Source organism: Salvia miltiorrhiza, chromosome 3 (genome assembly GCF_028751815.1).
Source record: "Salvia miltiorrhiza cultivar Shanhuang (shh) chromosome 3, IMPLAD_Smil_shh, whole genome shotgun sequence".
NCBI classification, from domain to species: Eukaryota; Viridiplantae; Streptophyta; class Magnoliopsida; order Lamiales; family Lamiaceae; genus Salvia; species Salvia miltiorrhiza.
This window is the reverse complement of record NC_080389.1, coordinates 14219086-14236433: the sequence shown is the minus strand read 5'-3', so window position 1 is coordinate 14236433 and position 17348 is coordinate 14219086. Positions and strand designations below refer to the sequence as shown.

Genomic DNA, 17348 nt, shown 5'->3' with positions numbered 1-17348 from the left:
AAACTGCTATAATCAAGGATCTTGATTGATCCTTGATTATCTAATTACATCTAATCCAATATTTTCCATAGTTATTTTCCACACTCCCCCTCAAGTTGAGTAACGGGATTCCCGATATTCAACTTGCCAAGAACTTCTGAAAAACTCTTGGAGTTCACAGCTTTGGTTAAGATGTCAGCGAGTTGATCTTTAGATCTGACAAAGGGCAGGGTCACGATCACTCCTTCGATCTTCTCTTTGATGAAGTGCCTATCAACTTCAACATGTTTGGTTCTATCATGTTGCACCGGATTTTCAGATATGCTGATAGCGGTTTTGTTGTCACAGAACATTTGGCATGTTTTTATTGGATGAAGACCTAACTCCATTAGTAGCCTTCTCAACCAAAGAACTTCAGTCAGCCCACTCTTGATTCCCCTGAATTCTGCTTCTGCACTTGAGAGCGCCACCACCTTTTGTTTCTTGCTTCTCCATGATACGAGGTTGCCTCCTATGAAGGTAAAATACCCTGTTGTTGATTTTCTGTCAATTGGGTTCCCAGCCCAATCTGCATCTGTATAGGCTTGTATTTCCAAGTGACCAGTTCTTTTGAATAGTACTCCATAATCAAAGGTTCCTTTCAGATATCTCACAATTCTAAGTGCTGCTTCCCAGTGATCAACCTGGGGTTGGTGCATGAACTGGCTAACAACACCAACAGTGTAGGCAATATCAGGTCGGGTGTGTGAGAGATAGATGAGCTTCCCTACCAGACGTTGATATTGTCCACGATCAGCTATCTCTGCTCCATTCACAATCTGTAGCCCATGATTTGTCACAATAGGTGTTTCTGCTGGTTTGCAATCCAGCATTTCTGTCTCTGCAAGAAGATCTAGAGTGTATTTCTTCTGATTGATGAAGATTCCTTTCTTTGATCTGAGTACTTCAATGCCAAGAAAGTACTTCAGTCTCCCTAAGTCCTTCATCTCGAACTCTTTGAACAGGCTTTCTTTCAACTTCTGAATTTCTTCTAAGTCATCCCCTGTTATAATCATATCATCAACATAAATGACTAAGCAAGAAATAAGATCACCTCGCTTCTTCAAGAATAAGGTGTGGTCGGCGTTGCTTTGTTGGTACCCAAACTTCTTCATAGCTTCGGTGAATCGTCCAAACCAGGCCCTGGGAGATTGTTTGAGGCCATATAAAGTCTTCTTCAGTCTGCACACCTCACCCTCTTCAAAGTCATCTGAAAAACCTTGAGGAACATCCATGTAAACCTCCCTTTCATCCTCGAGTTCTCCATGGAGGAAGGCATTTGTAACATCAAACTGGTGAAGATCCCAGTCTCTGTTGGCAGCTATGGATAGAAGAACTCTGACTGTGTTCATCTTTGCCACAGGTGAGAAAGTCTCCTCATAGTCGATCCCATACATCAGTGTATATCTTTTGGCAACCAGTCGAGCTTTGTATCGCTCATTCGATCTATCTGGTTTTCTTTTGATTGTGAAAACCCATTTGCATCCAACCGTCTTCTTTCCCTTTGGTAATCTACACTTTTCCCAAGTATGATTTCGATCCAGAGCACCGATCTCCTTTTTCATGGCGGCCCTCCAATGCTCAATTTTGAGTGCTTGTTCTGCTGATTGTGGGATCTCCTCATCATATAAGGCTGCTTCATAAGCAGTGACGGTTTTAGACAAGTTTCCCTTGGCGATATTTCCAACAGAGTACCGAGTATTCTTTCCAAACTTTTCTGGGGAGTATCGTTTGGGAGGAACACCTCTAGTACTCCTATGAGGCAAGATGTATCTCCCGGTATCACCATCTGCTGTATTCTCCTGTTCTTCTACACCAATCTGAGGAATATGATTAGTTGAATCGGAAAGCACAGTAGATTCTGAATTTCTTACCGAAGATATCGGATGAGGAGATATGGGATGTTGAGGCGGAGAGGAGATTGATTCTGGAGTGGATGAGAGCTGCTCGGTGGTAAGGTTAACAGTCTCTGGTGGGCCTGCTTCTGGACTTGGCATTGGTAACCAGCTTAACACGTTTATTTCACTCTTTTCCTCACTCTCCCCCTGACTGTTAAGGTGGGTATCATAAAAATATTCGATTTCAAGGAAATCACAATTCATCGTGGTTAAGACTTGACGGGTCTTTGGATTGTAACACCTACAACCTTTTTGGTTAACCCTATATCCTACAAAGACACACTTAAGGGCACACGGAGAGAGTTTAGTTCTTTCATGCTTGGGGATATGAACAAAGACTGAACACCCGAATACCCGAGGTTGAAGAGTAAGTGTGGGAGGGACAGAGGCCAAAGTAGATAGTTTTTGCAGAGGGGTTTGTAACTGGAGAGTTCTAGTAGGAAGGCGATTTATGAGAAAGGTGGAAGTGGCAATAGCTTCAGGCCAGAAATGAGTGGGCACCTTAGATTCAATCATCATAGCCCGGGTCATTTCAAGGAGAATTCTATTTTTTCGTTCAGCAACGCCATTTTGTTCTGGGGTATGAGGGCAAGTGGTTTGATGAATTATACCTTTTTGTTGACAAAAATTCTGCATGGAATGATTAACAAATTCTCCCCCATTATCAGTTCTAAGGATCTGAATATGCTTTTGATATTGAGTTTGAACCAGGGCAAAAAATTGGGTAAATTTTTCAAAAACTTCAGACTTATGTTTGAGAAAGTATACCCACGTCATCCTAGTACAGTCATCAATAAAAAGTAGAAAATATTTAAAACCTTGACCCCCCGAGACAGATGACGGTCCCCAAACATCAGAATTTACTAAAGAAAAAATAGAGTCAACACAAGAATTATTGGGTTTAAAAGACTGTCTGTGGCTCTTAGCCAAAACACAAGTTTCACATGATAATGACTCATTTTTCACTAACTCGGGAAACAAAATCTTAAGATAACCCGTGGATGGATGCCCTAACCGACGATGCCAAAGCCAAGCTTCCCGGTCAGCAGTCCTGTGAGCCAGCATCACCTTGCCTTGTTGAGCTATCTCATCCACATAGTACAATCCATCCCGCTCAGTGACACGCCCAATAATCTCCCCCGTCCTGATATCCTGAAGAAGACAGAAGTGAGGATGCATGAGCATGGTACAATTGAGATCTTTTGTAACATGACTAATAGACAAGAGTTTATGGGAAAGAGATGGAACATATAAACAGTTTGAAAGACGAAGAGTATGGGAGATTTCTATAGTTCCGGCTCCTTCAACACGTGTCAGGTCACCGTTTGCAGTTTGAACATATGTTCGGTAAGACGGCGACGACTCAAGAATATCAGTTTTCTCAAAAGTCATAGTATCTGTATCCCCACAGTAAAAAATCCACCTTTTATCTCTAGCCTGTTTATCACTAGAGATTTGATATGCAGCGGAAGTATTTAGTGACTTCCTACATAATTGAGAGGTGCTTTTAGTATTGTGTAGAAAACTAGGGTACTTATGTAATTTTGGGGAATCAAGTGGGGCAGATTGTATAACATGAGGTGATATTTGCAGTTTAGAACAACTTAAGGGAGGAATTTGTAATAAACGAGAATCTGAGGGACTTATGGGCAAGGCATGGGGTACTTTATGTAAATATGCGAAATTAGGAGGGTTTGGTGTAAAAACACCAAACCCTATACCTGAATTTTGAGAATGGGCGCCTCCTTCATTCAGCCCTCCCCCATTTACCCCATCCTCCTCAATTCGGCCTCCTCCATTCTGCCCAAACTCCGGCGACCGGTCCACGGCCAACGCCGCCGCTCCGGTCTGCTCCTGTTTGTCTCCACTTCCACTCGCCATTTTCCGTTTGGCGATTTTGTGGTTGTCTTCCCACCACTCCGGGTAACCAACAATTTGGAAGCACATCTCTTTGGTGTGTTTGTTCATACCACAATGAGTACAGTAGAGCTTTGATTTATCTTCCTTTTTTCGATTTTGGGAGTTCCCTGAGCGTGGTGGGTTGTTTCTACCGGCGGCGGTGTGTGGCGGTCGGATCTCAGCCCGTTGAGTAGGGCGGTGGACGGCGGCGAGTCCAGCTCCGACTCCTCCCGATGATGAGGCGTCAATGTCGGCGTGGTTGGTTGCTGGCTGCGCTGAGGGAGCCGGGATTTCCTTGAGAATATCCCGTCGAACGTGGTCATATTTTGAGTCCAATCCGGAGAGAAATTGGTACAGCCGCCGACTCCCGATGAGCTTACGGTATTTAGCGATGCCCTCTTCGCAGCAGCCCAGCGGATTCGGCTCTCGTTTATCGATGTTGAGCCATATGGCCTGTAGTTCATTCCAGTAGTCCTCTAGAGTAAGTTGTCCTTGGTTCACCTTATTTGCTTTCACCTCCAAGTCATAGATTTGGATAGGATCTGTGGCTCCACTACCGTATGTCACTGCTAAAGTGTCCCAAACGGCTTTAGCCGTCTGATGTTGGGCGAAGTTCATCACTAGTTTTCCTTCCATGTTCTGTAGTAACCAAGAAAAAACGGCTAGATCCGTTTCTTCCCATTTGTAGTAATTCGGATGTGTGGTTTTTGGTGGTGGTGGTTGTTCGGTGATGTGTCCGGACCTGCCTCTGCTGCCTATGGCTACCTTCATGAGGCGGGCCCATAGGGGATAATTGTTGCATGCCCTCTAATTTGAATCCGAGCACGACGTTTTCGGAGTTTCGCATCAAATTGGCAATTTGTTGGGTGTATCTGTTTTTGGTTCTATGATCTGCATTTCTCCTGACATTTTGACCTAATTTTTTCAAGAAGGAGAATGGAGGAAAAAAAAACACGGCAGTGGTTGCCTTGATTTGGGTTGAGGGAAAAATGAACAATGAGGAATTTTTTTCTGAGTTCCAAGGATTAAACCTGCTCTGATACCATGTTGAACATGGTATTGGTATATTTGTATAAAGAACTCATATTTGTAGGGCTGTAAACTAGAATTTTTATTGTCTTTATTGCTTTCTTCATTGTGTACAAAGCACCCTTTTATAGGGTGAAGAGACAACCTACAAGGAAAGAATAAAACTGCTATAATCAAGGATCTTGATTGATCCTTGATTATCTAATTACATCTAATCCAATATTTTCCATAGTTATTTTCCACACGTTGTTCAAGCAAGTACCTTTCTACCAGCTTTTGCCTTGGGATTTAAGAACCATGGATCTCTTCCTATGAGGCTCCATTGCTTCCTTGTAAGACTTTAGCTCCTCAACTTTTCTCTCGACCTCTCTCAAGTACTCAATCGTATGATCTAGCACCGATACTTTATCAGTATGATCTAGCACCGATACTAATTTATCAACCTGAGCGAACTTTGTTTGTGTTTTCATAAAATTTATTACGTTGTGAGTGAGACTAATCCAAAGAGCAGATCATTGTTCAAGCTAGTATGTTTTTACCAGCTCTGACTAGGGATCCAAGAATCATGAATCTCTTGTTTATGTCAAATTCTAATTTGGTACTGCTGTTATGCTGCTTATCAGAAAATGATAGAATTATCGTTCAAAATACAGAATTGATGGACAAAGAAACGAATCTATGGATTTTTTTTCTATTTTTCTACTTCTACCAAAAGGTCATTTCGAACTCACATAGGTATTCTGGATGGAACTAACTAAATCTTTAATCACAAGATCAAGCTGTTAAATCAAATCAATGTTGGAAATTGGTTGTGAGTAACCAATATTTGATAAATTTTTTAGTACCGAAAATATTTAATTTAGCAGAATTAAATGGGACATGATCGATCTACGTTCCGAGTAGATGATCGTAGTATATTTATTTACTCAAAACCGATTTCTGATGAGTGAGAAATAATTATTTAAAGTTGGGTACTTGAAACATGGAGTTGTGGGAAAAGATAAGCATTAAATAAGATTTAATGCTTATCCCACATTGGAATGTGGATAACATTTATTACAGTATAAAAGCTATTACATCACAGCATGTAATAAAACTGTGTGCACACGTGACGGGTTGCAAAGCCCACACGCGCGCGCCGCCGCCGCCCTCCCGGCCAGGCCCCGTCACCCGACGCGCGGCCGTGGACTTGGACTTGGATCTTGGCAATTGGTCTTTGGGCTGGTCTTTGGGCCTACCCTAGGCCCACACCAACTCTTATCTTTTTGGACGAGGCCCAACTCGGTTGGGCCTACGCGCACGCACACGAAGCCCGCTAGGGCTTGGCCCGAGAGGACCCTTGGTCTCCCAGGAAGCTTCCCACGTAACTGCTGCTGTCGGAGGAGTCATGGCAGATTCAAACAGCCTTGCTGTTACATCTGTTACTGCCTGTAACTCCCGACACCATTTGAATTCCATCAATGGAATTAAACCCGCAAGCTCCCCCTATTGATGTGGTCTGTGCCTATAAATAGGACAGCCTCCATGCATCATCCATACAGAAGCAACATCACACTGAAACTCTGCTGCATTCTGCATCGTTGAAGTTCTGTTCTCGCCTCATTCCAGTTCGCCGGAGCTCGTTGGTCTGCGATGCTACTACTACGAGACGAAGCCGTTTCATCTTTGGGGACGACACGCCAAACCGAGAGCACTACCGGGGCGTATCTCGTCTTGCGGAGAGAGGACCCTCCTCGACTCGACTGTTTTCCTGATTTTGTTCCATTGTAATTTCAATACAGTTTTTACCTTGTAATCTCATCTCCTGCTTTCTGTTTCATTGTAATTTCATTGTAATTATTTTAGTTTATTTGAAAATATATTTTAAGTTTTTATTTTTTAAATAGGATACAACTCTTATGAATTATTATATTTATGATAAATGGACATTCCATATTATATATATTATTATTGCCGTTTTAGAAACCGGGCTATAGAACCATTCTTCTTTATTATGCAATAATGTTTGAGTAGTGCTAAATATACACATTAATGTTTATTTAATTTTGGCGGTATTCAGTTGACTTCATTTATTGCATATACTTTAAATGCTAGTAATAGACTAACCCCTTATGGATTATATTTATGATAAATTGACATAGCATATTATATTATTATATTGCCGTTTTAGAAACCTAGCTAAGAACCTTCTTCTGTATTATACAATAATGTTTCTTTAGTTTTGACGGTACCCAATTGACTTCTTATATTACACACTTTGCACGTGTTCATTGTTGGATTAAATTCAATTTTCATGATTTTGTAATATTGTGATATTTACCATTGTTGGGTTACATTTGTTAGGTAAGAAGAATAATCTTTTCTTTCGAGAATAATAAAATATTGAAAATGTCCAATTCAAACATCATGTCATAGCTCTAATTACTTTTCAAAACAGAAAGAATGAAAGAAATGTGAGGATTCTTGCTACAAAAAAAATATAAAAAAAATCCATTAATTATATGAGGATTGGTAGCTATTATGTGTGTCATAAAAATTAGTAACATTTGATATATGATATATGTAGCTAATCACTAATAGTTACATTTTAAAACGCCACTAATTTTTATGACTCGAATATTAGTTACCAATTATGTCACTAATAAAAACCTTTTTCATAGTGTCTCAAACGTACCCAAAAGACAAAGCACATGTTCTTATGATTTCGAAAGAGTTGAACAAAGAGCCATTTAAGATGAAAATTTCATATATCTGTCGAATATCATCCCAAAAAATTAAAATTTGTCTTAGGTAAATTAAACTGTTTGAACACAAAAATGCATAGTGTTGAAAAATAAAAGAATATACGTTTGGGATCCGTGTGTATTTAATAATACTTTTCCGCATTTTTTTATTATGATGTGAATGCATGTCTTGATGATTTTTCTACATCACTAAAATTACATGGGTGAAAATGCCACGAATAAAATCCGGCTACCAACTGGACTTCCTGACATTGAAAATTACCAACAGGCTAAAATTGTCATTAAATCAATCTAAGAGCCTTGAATATAATGTATTGATTAAATTCAGACAAAAAAAGTCATTAAGTTAATTTATGGAGTAAGTTAATATATGGGGCTAAAAGAGTGTGTTTTCCATTTATTTTTGGAAAACAATGTCTACTCATAACTCTTGCTCTCCCCACTCTCCTTGTCTAGACTAACTCTCAAATCAAAATGATTTTTCTACTATATATCAATCTTTCTTGCAATAATATTTGTTTATGATCTTCTACACAAAGCTTGAGAATCGTTAAACCTACTTTGCCGATGGGTCTTTTGTGCTCTGCCGTTGATTATTTTTGTCTTCAAGATTATGTTTTATAGATTGTATATGTTACCTTTATTTGCATCATTATGCTACGTCTTCCATTGCATCTAAAGATAACCTCCACATTTTAAGAAAAATTAAAACTTACTAAATTTTGCTTATGAAAATTCATGAACAGGCTCAGATTTTGTATTTATAGAAAACTATGTGGTATATTTTTAAATTTTCTCGGATCATCCATATATACTTGCATTAGTAGATGTTGCAGAACACTGCAATTGGGGATCCAGCTTGCACTTTCTGCTTATGAAAATTCATGAAAATGTTTTGTATGTGTTGAAGATAATTCATTAATAGTTCCATAAATTTACCTGAAACGATTGAATTTGGGCTTGGGAACCCATACGCGCGCAGTGTTCTCTGAATTCTTAGCTACGTATTCCATTCATCCTTGAAAAATAGTCCTATGAAAAAATGACACGGATTTAATAAAAGTGGTCTCATTAAAAGAGTGTTAATAATAATAATTAATTATTTTGTGAGTGGAGAACGGGCCGGGGCCTATCATATGATTTGTCATGACTCCAAAAATTGATTATTTTTTCTTAACATAAATAGGAGTACTTTTTTTTTCAAGGACAGAAGAAGTATTTTTTTTTATAAATTAACAATATTAAATAAAGGGGACATAAGAAATATTAAATAGGCATTTGCTTTGTCCACATCATGACTTCAAACTATATTCAGTTATAACCAAATACTCCCTCCGTCCCAATATTGTTGGCCACATTTGGTTTCGGCACGGGAATTAAGGAGTTGTAGATTAGTATTTTAAGTGTGTGGGTAATATAGTATAAAATGATAAAGTAGGAGAGAGAATGTGATAAAGTAGGAGAGATAATGATAAAGTAGGAGAGAGAATGTGATAAAGTAGGAGAGAGAATGATAAAGTAGGAGAGAGAATGTAATAAAATAAGAGATTGAATGTGATAAATATTTCCATTTTAGGAAAGTGGCCAACAATAGTGGGACAAACTAAAAAGGAAATGTGGCCAACAATATTGGGACGGAGGGAGTATATTTTTCTAATTAAACCTTAATTGGGGAAATCTTACTATTATTTTTTTTGTAACTATAGCAACATTGTTAGTATTTATACACTATGTCAGGCTCTCCATATCTACACTCCCAAATATCTAGCACGAAATCCAAAAATGATACTTCTATTATCCATATTTCTTCCCATAATATTTATCTATCTCCTCCATCAAACTCGAAAAACAACAAAATCAAACCTCCCGCCGGGTCCCCGGCGCTTGCCGTTGATCGGAAACCTCCACCAGCTCGCCACTGCCGGCGACCTACACATTTACCTATGGCGCCTCTCCAAGAAATACAACTCTCCTATCATTCACATGAAATTAGGCTCTGTCCCTCTAATTGCTGTTTCCTCACCAAGATTGGCAAAAGAAGTTCTCCAAACTCAAGATTTGGCATTTTGTAGCAGACCAAAATCCATTGTTATGCAAAAACTTACATACCAATACTCAGACATTGTCTTCTCACCATACAACGATTATTGGAGAGAGATGAGAAAAATGACAAACATTCATCTCTTCAGCCCCAAAAAGATTCAATCCTTTCGCCCCATTCGTGAAGACGAAATCTCTGTTATGATCGCCAAGATTTCCAAATCTGCTTCCTCACATGAGGTTGTGAATTTGAGTGAGATGGCAATGGCTCTCGGCAGCAGTTTGATATGCAGAATTGCTTTCGGTAAGAGATACGACCATCACGGATCCGAAATGAGGCGATTCAAGAAGCTTCTAGAAGAAATTATGTCCATCTCGCTCGCCTTCTTTGTATCTGATTACATTCCTACACTCGGTTGGGTGGATAAACTCGTTGGATCGTTGAAGAGACTTGATAGGATCTTCGAGAATCACGATTCGTTCTACCAGGAACTCATCGACGAGCATCTCGATCCAAGGAGGGCGAAGAAAATGGAAGAGGAGGAAGATATTCTTGATACTTTGATCAAGCTTAAAGAAGACAAGTCTTCCCCCATTGATCTCAATTGGAATAACATCAAAGCCTTACTAATGGTAATTATGATTTGATTCTCTTTCACTTTATCCTTTGAGGACTTATGCAAAAACATGAACTTTCGTTTGTTTTTTAAAAATCTCAAAATCTGCGGCCTGCATTTCAGAATTCGGTTTGGAAAAGGTGAATCAGCTCGTAGGATTCTTTAGTAGTACATATACAAATTAAAACTTAAATTGTCTGCAAAGTTTGAGGTTTAAAAAAAAAATTGTTTAAGTGCAGATGCTTTTAAGTCAAGTAGGTTAAGTGCAAGTGGTTTTACTGTGTGTTGTCCTAGTGGTAGGAGGTTAATGTTAAGGTTCGAGTCCTCCGTCGTACGATCTTTAAATTTATTTACTTACTTATGTAACTAGCAGAAAGAACGTATGCTGTACGTGTAATTAATATTATTTTATTTGATAATCTATTATTTTAGAAAATCTATTAATTCATTACTTTTATTAGATAATAAATATAATTCTAATGCAATTACAAATCTACTCTTATCATATTTATAATTTGATGTAAGTACGTTTTAGTTTAAATTATTAAAATGTCTATGTTTTAGTTTTGATTATTATAAAGTATTAGATCCAATACATGTAAAGTTAAATAGAATTCTAATGCAATAAGAAGTCTACTATTATCAAGTTTGAATTATTAAAAGGGATTTTTGCAAATAAAATCACGAACAATTTTAAATTTGCAATTTTAACGCGACTTTTGAAATGTGGCGAATTAAATCATAACCTTTTCAATTTTTGCAATTTCGTCCCCTCAATTTTTTCCGGCCACCGGAGTGATGTATGTTTTGATAAAATAATTCAACAAATAAATATTATGTTTTTTTAATCAAAAGAGAAGAGAAGATATATAAATTTGTGTATATATATAAAAATACCCACCCCCATTAAATTTTGTAGGAGAAAGAGATACAAATAGAAATAATATAATAACAAAATAAGGAGAAAGAGAAAAACATAAAGAATATTGTAAAAGAGATAGGAGGGAGAAAAACAATCACTTTAAAATTTTAAATTATAATAAATTATTTATTTCAAATTCATACTTAATGAATTTTAAATCAAATTGAAGATCTTGTCATAATCTTTAACTTAAGATACACATCAAATATATTTTTATAAAAGACGAAAAAGAAGTAAAATAAAAGAATTAGGTTTTGATTTTGTAAAATAAAAGAATTAGGTTTTGATTTTGTTTTAATTTTAGTCAGCAATTTAATCTTAGTTAGAAATTAATTACGTGGAAAAAAATAATCCACATAAGCTCCAATTCATCACTCCGGTGGCCGGAAAAAATTGAGGGGACGAAATTGCAAAAATTGAAAAGGTTATGATTTAATTCGCCACACTTCAAAAGTCGCGTTAAAATTGCAAATTTAAAATTGTTCGTGATTTTATTTGCAAAAACCCCTTATTAAAATGCCTATGTTTTATTTTGGATTATTATAAAGTATTAGATTTATCTTATAAATATATAATATAAAATATATGATAGGGGTAAAATAGACAATCCATAAGTGGTGCCTTAGGCTCCTTAGGTTCTTTTTATATTAGTATAGATTTATCAAAATAAAAGTGCAAAGTGGTTTGTAGTTCTTACATTAAGAAAGGTTTTTATTTGATCCAATCCCTATATGTGTGTGTGTGTGAAGATGAACTAAAATAAAAATTCAGTTTAAAATATAAATTAGGAACCAAGATAGTCATATGAGCTGTCAACTAGAGTTCAATTTTGCCCATGTTTGGTTGGGCTTTTTTGGAGAGCTTTAAAAGGGATATAATAGAATCCAATGCTTTTTGTTTGGTTTGAGTAATGAGTTAATTTTTACCATTACTTAATGAAAACTCAATCACTCAATTTGTTACCTCTTGTATTAATATTAGAGAAACAAAAGAAAAGAAATCTCTTACTAGTGATTAATTTCTATTTGTGAACCAAACACTAAATAAAATAACAGTTATTGTTAATTACCATTCCTCCCTTTTATTTAATTCTTTCTATTCTTCTACTTGAACCAAACAAGCACTTAGTCTATTTATCTTGATTGATTGTATGATTTTGAAATGGGTATTTTAAGAATACAATATTTTTCTATGATAATTTTTTTACATATATAGTAATGCTCACTACAAGAATTTAGATCATAGACTACATAAAATAGACGACATTGAACAAAGCATGTTGTGTAATAAGGTGATAGACGACGTATTTTAAATTCGCGTTGTCTATGAGCAAGGGAATAGACAACACACAACCAAACATGTCGTCTAATATGATAATAGACAACGTGCCTCGCTTAAAATGTCGTCTATTAGAAAGCGGCCATAGACAACGAGCCTTAAGCACGTCGTCTATATAATTATAGACGACGAGTTTAAGGGGCGTTGTCTATGGCCGCTTTCTATCAACATAATAGACGACATTAACACTGTTGTCGTCTTTACCAAAATAGACGACGCGGCATCCCCGAATAGATGACATAATTAAAAAAAATTAACCTAACTCTTCTCTCTCACACGTTTGCGCCGCTCTCTCTCCCAGTCGTCCCAAAACAGATCTCTCTCAGCCTCACTGCACCCACTGTTGCATCGCACCGGCGCCTCACCCAGCCTCGCACCGCCACCGACACCTCACCCCCCTCGTCGCTCGACCTCCGCCCAGCCTCACCTAGCCTCGGCGATATTCCTTCTGCCCTGCCGTGAAGAGCCACCACTGAGAGAAGGCGAAGATGAAAAGCCCCAATTTTTCTCCTTCATCTAAATCGTGCCCTAGCTCTTCCTCTGCCCAAATCGTCGCCACCCTGCTGCAACTTCCGGCGGCATCGCCGCCCTCCGCGGCTCTGAAACTCCAGCAAAGTCGATGCCGTGCACCGGAGCGTCTTTCTCTCTTTCTCGTCCGCCGCGAATAGCTCCGGCGAGGCCGGCTGTCGCCGCCTCTGAAATTGGCGACGCCAGCGCCGTCCCCTGCTCCACATCTCACATCCTCACTCACGCGCACCCGACGAAGGCAAGGGTCGTGCCCAGTCCTCCCATCACAAATCAGCGCGCAGCCACCGCCGTGCTCGTCGCATCGCCACTCCTCCATCTCAGGTAAACCCCCTATCTTTCTCTCCATCTCTCCGTGCCTCTCGATCTCCTTTGCTCTCGATCTCTCTCTGCCCCTCGCTATCTCTCTCTCTCTTATCTCCATCTCGCCGTGTAATGTGATGATTCCTTTTGGTATCAGATCTGTGAATTTTGTTTCCAACATTCTAGATATGACGTTTAATTTTTTTCCGTTTTTAATAGATTTAAGCAATTTCCGTTTTAATTGGCTCGATCACTTCTCTGAATTTCATCGTGATTCTCTGCCATCCCGAGCAATCAGAGCTGCTCATTGTTTGACCTCAATACAGGTGTGCTATATGTAAAAGATTATTGGACTATAAACATCTAGGAAAACTTCATATACATGTGGAACGATGGAATAGTTTTTTTTTTTTTGGTGAATAGTTGGATGATAGTTTGGTTCCTTTTTCTATTGGTGCTAAGTGCTAACAGCCTATGTACATCATTCTAAGGGAAAATGAGCTTAGAAGAAAATTTGAATAATAGTCCACTTCCAAACTTTCCTTGATTGTCTCTCTTCCAACTGCATTTCTCTCCAACCTCAGACCACCTGTTACTAGCCTATGGTCGGCGCCACAGTTCACTTCTTAAAAGTGTTGTCATTGATGGAGATACAACTATACTAATTTATACAATTCTCGAGGTGAGATTTGTGTGCAAAAGTTGCTATTTGTTCTTCGCTCGTACACGTTATCTATATTCTGATAGACATGGTGGATCTCATCTACTGAGAAATCCCTGTTATTTAATTTACTTTTAAGACTGTATCCATCTCAAGATTCTTACTGAATGTTACTAATTCAGAATTTAGATAACAAAAATAACTATTAGCTGGTGAATGTTCCAGTAAGTACGAACATGTAGGAAATGTAAGAAGGGACTCTTTCCCAGGTTGTATGGACAAAAATGGTATGTACATACGACGAGTCAATGACATGACATGGTTTGTGAACAGGAAATGTTGTTTTCAGAAACTTCACTCTCTTAAGTTCAGGAAACAAAAAGGATCTTCACTTTTACATGAAGAGAGATAATTTAGTTTTGTATAGATGGGCCTGCACTTAAGGATTAGTTCTGTCAAAGTCAATATGTATGATTTTAGCTTTAAAAATGGTCCAGCATGCCACATCCTTCACAGATACCCTTTAGAAGTGCTTGACCTTGAAGTAGGAAGGAACATATGACATAAGTGAGAAGCTGCTCGTGGTTGCCACTACAGATTGCTGATGATATCAGTTTCTTAAATACGTTGAACCTAAATCCCTAGCATCTAGAATGTGACATGAGACGTTGAGAACCATGTGTATCTAAGTGCATCTGTAGTCACAAACTTTGAAGCTTCTGTGGCTTAAATTGGTAACAGAATTCAAACTTATGCACATATGAGCAGGACTATCAGTTTAGGTATGGTTATTTGCTGTCTTAGGTTCCACTATAGGATTTTACTGGTCCCGTTGACTCATTAGCAAGCACTAAATACAGCATAATTTTCCCTGACAACATTTTCACCTACTTCAAGATTCTATTATGTGTGTATGGATCATGACCATGTATTATGTTTTCCACATGACCCTTGTACTCTTGCTCAGACTTCACATCTTTCATACAGACAAGTTCAAGATTCTATTATATTGTACTTGACTAACAGAGTAAGATTGGTTTTCAACATGACCGAACCCTATACCACTCTTCTCAAACTTTTGTAGAATAATGCTTCTTTTATGATCAATCCTTCTTTATAATACAATAAATTTTTCTACCAAGTTAACAAAAAAAGATCGATTTTCTCAAACTTTTGTAGAACATATTTGTAGCTGGTGCAGAGACAAGTTCCACAGCAGTCATTTGGGCGATGACAGCACTGATCAAAGCTCCCAGCGTCATGAAAAAATTGCAATCAGAAATCAGAAATTCTGTAGGCAAAAAGGGCAAAGTAGATGAAGATGATCTGCCAAAGCTTCCCTACCTAAAAGCAGTCATCATGGAGTCTTTCCGACTATACCCTTCCGGCCCACTTCTCGCACCAAGAGAAACAATCAAAAAGGGCATTCTAGATGGCTATGAAATTCAACCCAAGACAATCGTGTATGTTAACGTATGGGCAGTCTCAAGAGATCCCGAGTATTGGGAAAATCCAGATGAGTTCGTGCCAGAGAGGTTCTTGAATAACAATATCGACTTAAAAGGAAAAGATTTCGAGCTCACTCCCTTCGGATCGGGCCGAAGAATCTGCCCTGGTATGGTTATGGGGCTTGTGAATGTGGAGCTTATTGTTGCAAACTTGCTCTATCGTTTTAATTGGCAATTGCCATTAGGGATCCGAGAAGAAGATGTGGATACAGCTCCAATGCCTGGACTCGCAGTGGCTAAGAAAAATGCACTTCTACTAGTTCCTGAGAAATATGGTACAATTTAGGAAATTGTCATGTGTTATTCCAATAGAATAAAACGTGATATGTTTGACAGATATATCTATTACTAGATAACATATCAATGTTATGTAGAATGTACTAAAATATTTCTAATATAGAGTTGAGATTTAGTGAGAAGAACACAGATACAAATCCATGAAATCCACGAACTCGATAAGCATACAAATAAGCCTTTATTCTAATCACATCAATTGATTTGAAAAAAAAATTCTAATTGAAAATTCATGTTTTAATATGTGTAATAGATAACTAAAATAGCCTTGCGATTAAGAAACAACATGCATAAGAATGAAATTGAGAAAATCACAGCAAGACTACTAAAGGATGGAATTATTCAGCGTAGTAGGATCCTATTTGGTGCTCCAGTTATACTTGTAGAAGAGAGAGATAATACCTAGAGGATGTGTGTTGACTACATGTATTTAAACTTGATAAAAACTAATTTTGCATATGTTTTTATTGATATATTATAGCTTGAGTGTTAGGATTGTGCTTGATTTTGATATCATTTGGTATGTATTTTATATTCTTTAATTTTCAGATAATATGTTTGGGTATAAGGTTGTTTTGGTGCAGGTTTGTGTGATTTATAAGCATAGCATCGTTTATGAAGGTTTGAGGTTGGAGTTTGAAGTTTTTTGGGCACGAGAATTGAAGAGACGAGCTTGGAAAGCTTGAAAATCAAGAAAACAAGATGAAATCAGGGACCAAGAGAGGGGTCGCCAAGGTATAGAGTGGAGACCAAAGCACTGTTAAAATAAATAGTTTATTTTAAAATCCTACTTATTCATAATTAAAAATTAAGAATGAACAAATAAACTAAAATCCTATTGACTATACATAATTATATCGAGCATCCCTATTTTGGAAGCACCCGATTATATTTTTGTCTAGTACTTCCAATATACCTCCGGAAATTACTTCAATCAGTAAACATTGTAAAAGTAGTAAATCAAACAATAATTAAATCAATTATATTCAATTAATTAATCAAAATAAGTTTAAGTTAAAACTCTAGGCCCATTCCTTAATCCTTATTATCAAATCCAACAATATTTCATTATCATCATTTGTACTCATGATCCATTCCAAACACACACTATTTAAAATCCCCACAATATACTGCCCCTGTTCCACGGTGCTCTCGCAGTCTCGGTTGCACCCATAGTCTCCTCTCTTTGTGTATCCTGTTAACTCTCTCTCTCTCTCTCTCTCTCTCTCACAGCTTCATCTGTCTCTGCACTTCACATTTGCAACAGAGAGTGAATCTCCCCAACTATCAAATCCCAAATCCCTCTTCTTCTTCTTCTTCTTCTTCTTCTTCTTCTTCTTCTTCTTCTTCTTCTTCTTCTTTCCCCTTCTTCTTAATTTCCGGCGAATAACCAGAACAGTTTGTTCTCTCCATCAATCAGCCGTCGGCCTATATCTCACCACCGTTCCCTATCGTCGATCCACTCTCCTCAGCTCGGCCCAACAATCAGCAGCTAAGAAAACTGCGCCGATGCCGCCGCCAACCAGAACTCTCAACACAGACAACAACACAA

At 37.9% G+C, this 17348-nt stretch overlaps 1 protein-coding gene across 1 annotated transcript; it reads left to right on the top strand.

The window, feature by feature from the left end:
• Positions 1-9370: 9370 nt before the first annotated feature.
• Positions 9371-15921, top strand: LOC131017746 (6,7,8-trihydroxycoumarin synthase-like). The gene is made up of 2 exons (XM_057946465.1): positions 9371-10261; positions 15174-15921. Exons 1-2 carry the CDS (start codon positions 9371-9373, stop codon positions 15786-15788), a joined length of 1506 nt encoding a protein of 501 aa, XP_057802448.1. The 3' UTR covers positions 15789-15921.
• Positions 15922-17348: the final 1427 nt, after the last annotated feature.

Bases quoted from the DNA above. Each gene is read 5' to 3' on its own strand.
- LOC131017746 (XM_057946465.1), top strand. From the start codon at position 9,371: ATGATACTTCTATTATCCATATTTCTTCCCATAATATTTATCTATCTC. The intron at 10,262-15,173 runs GTAATTATGATT...AAACTTTTGTAG, and splicing joins ACATCAAAGCCTTACTAATG to AACATATTTGTAGCTGGTGC.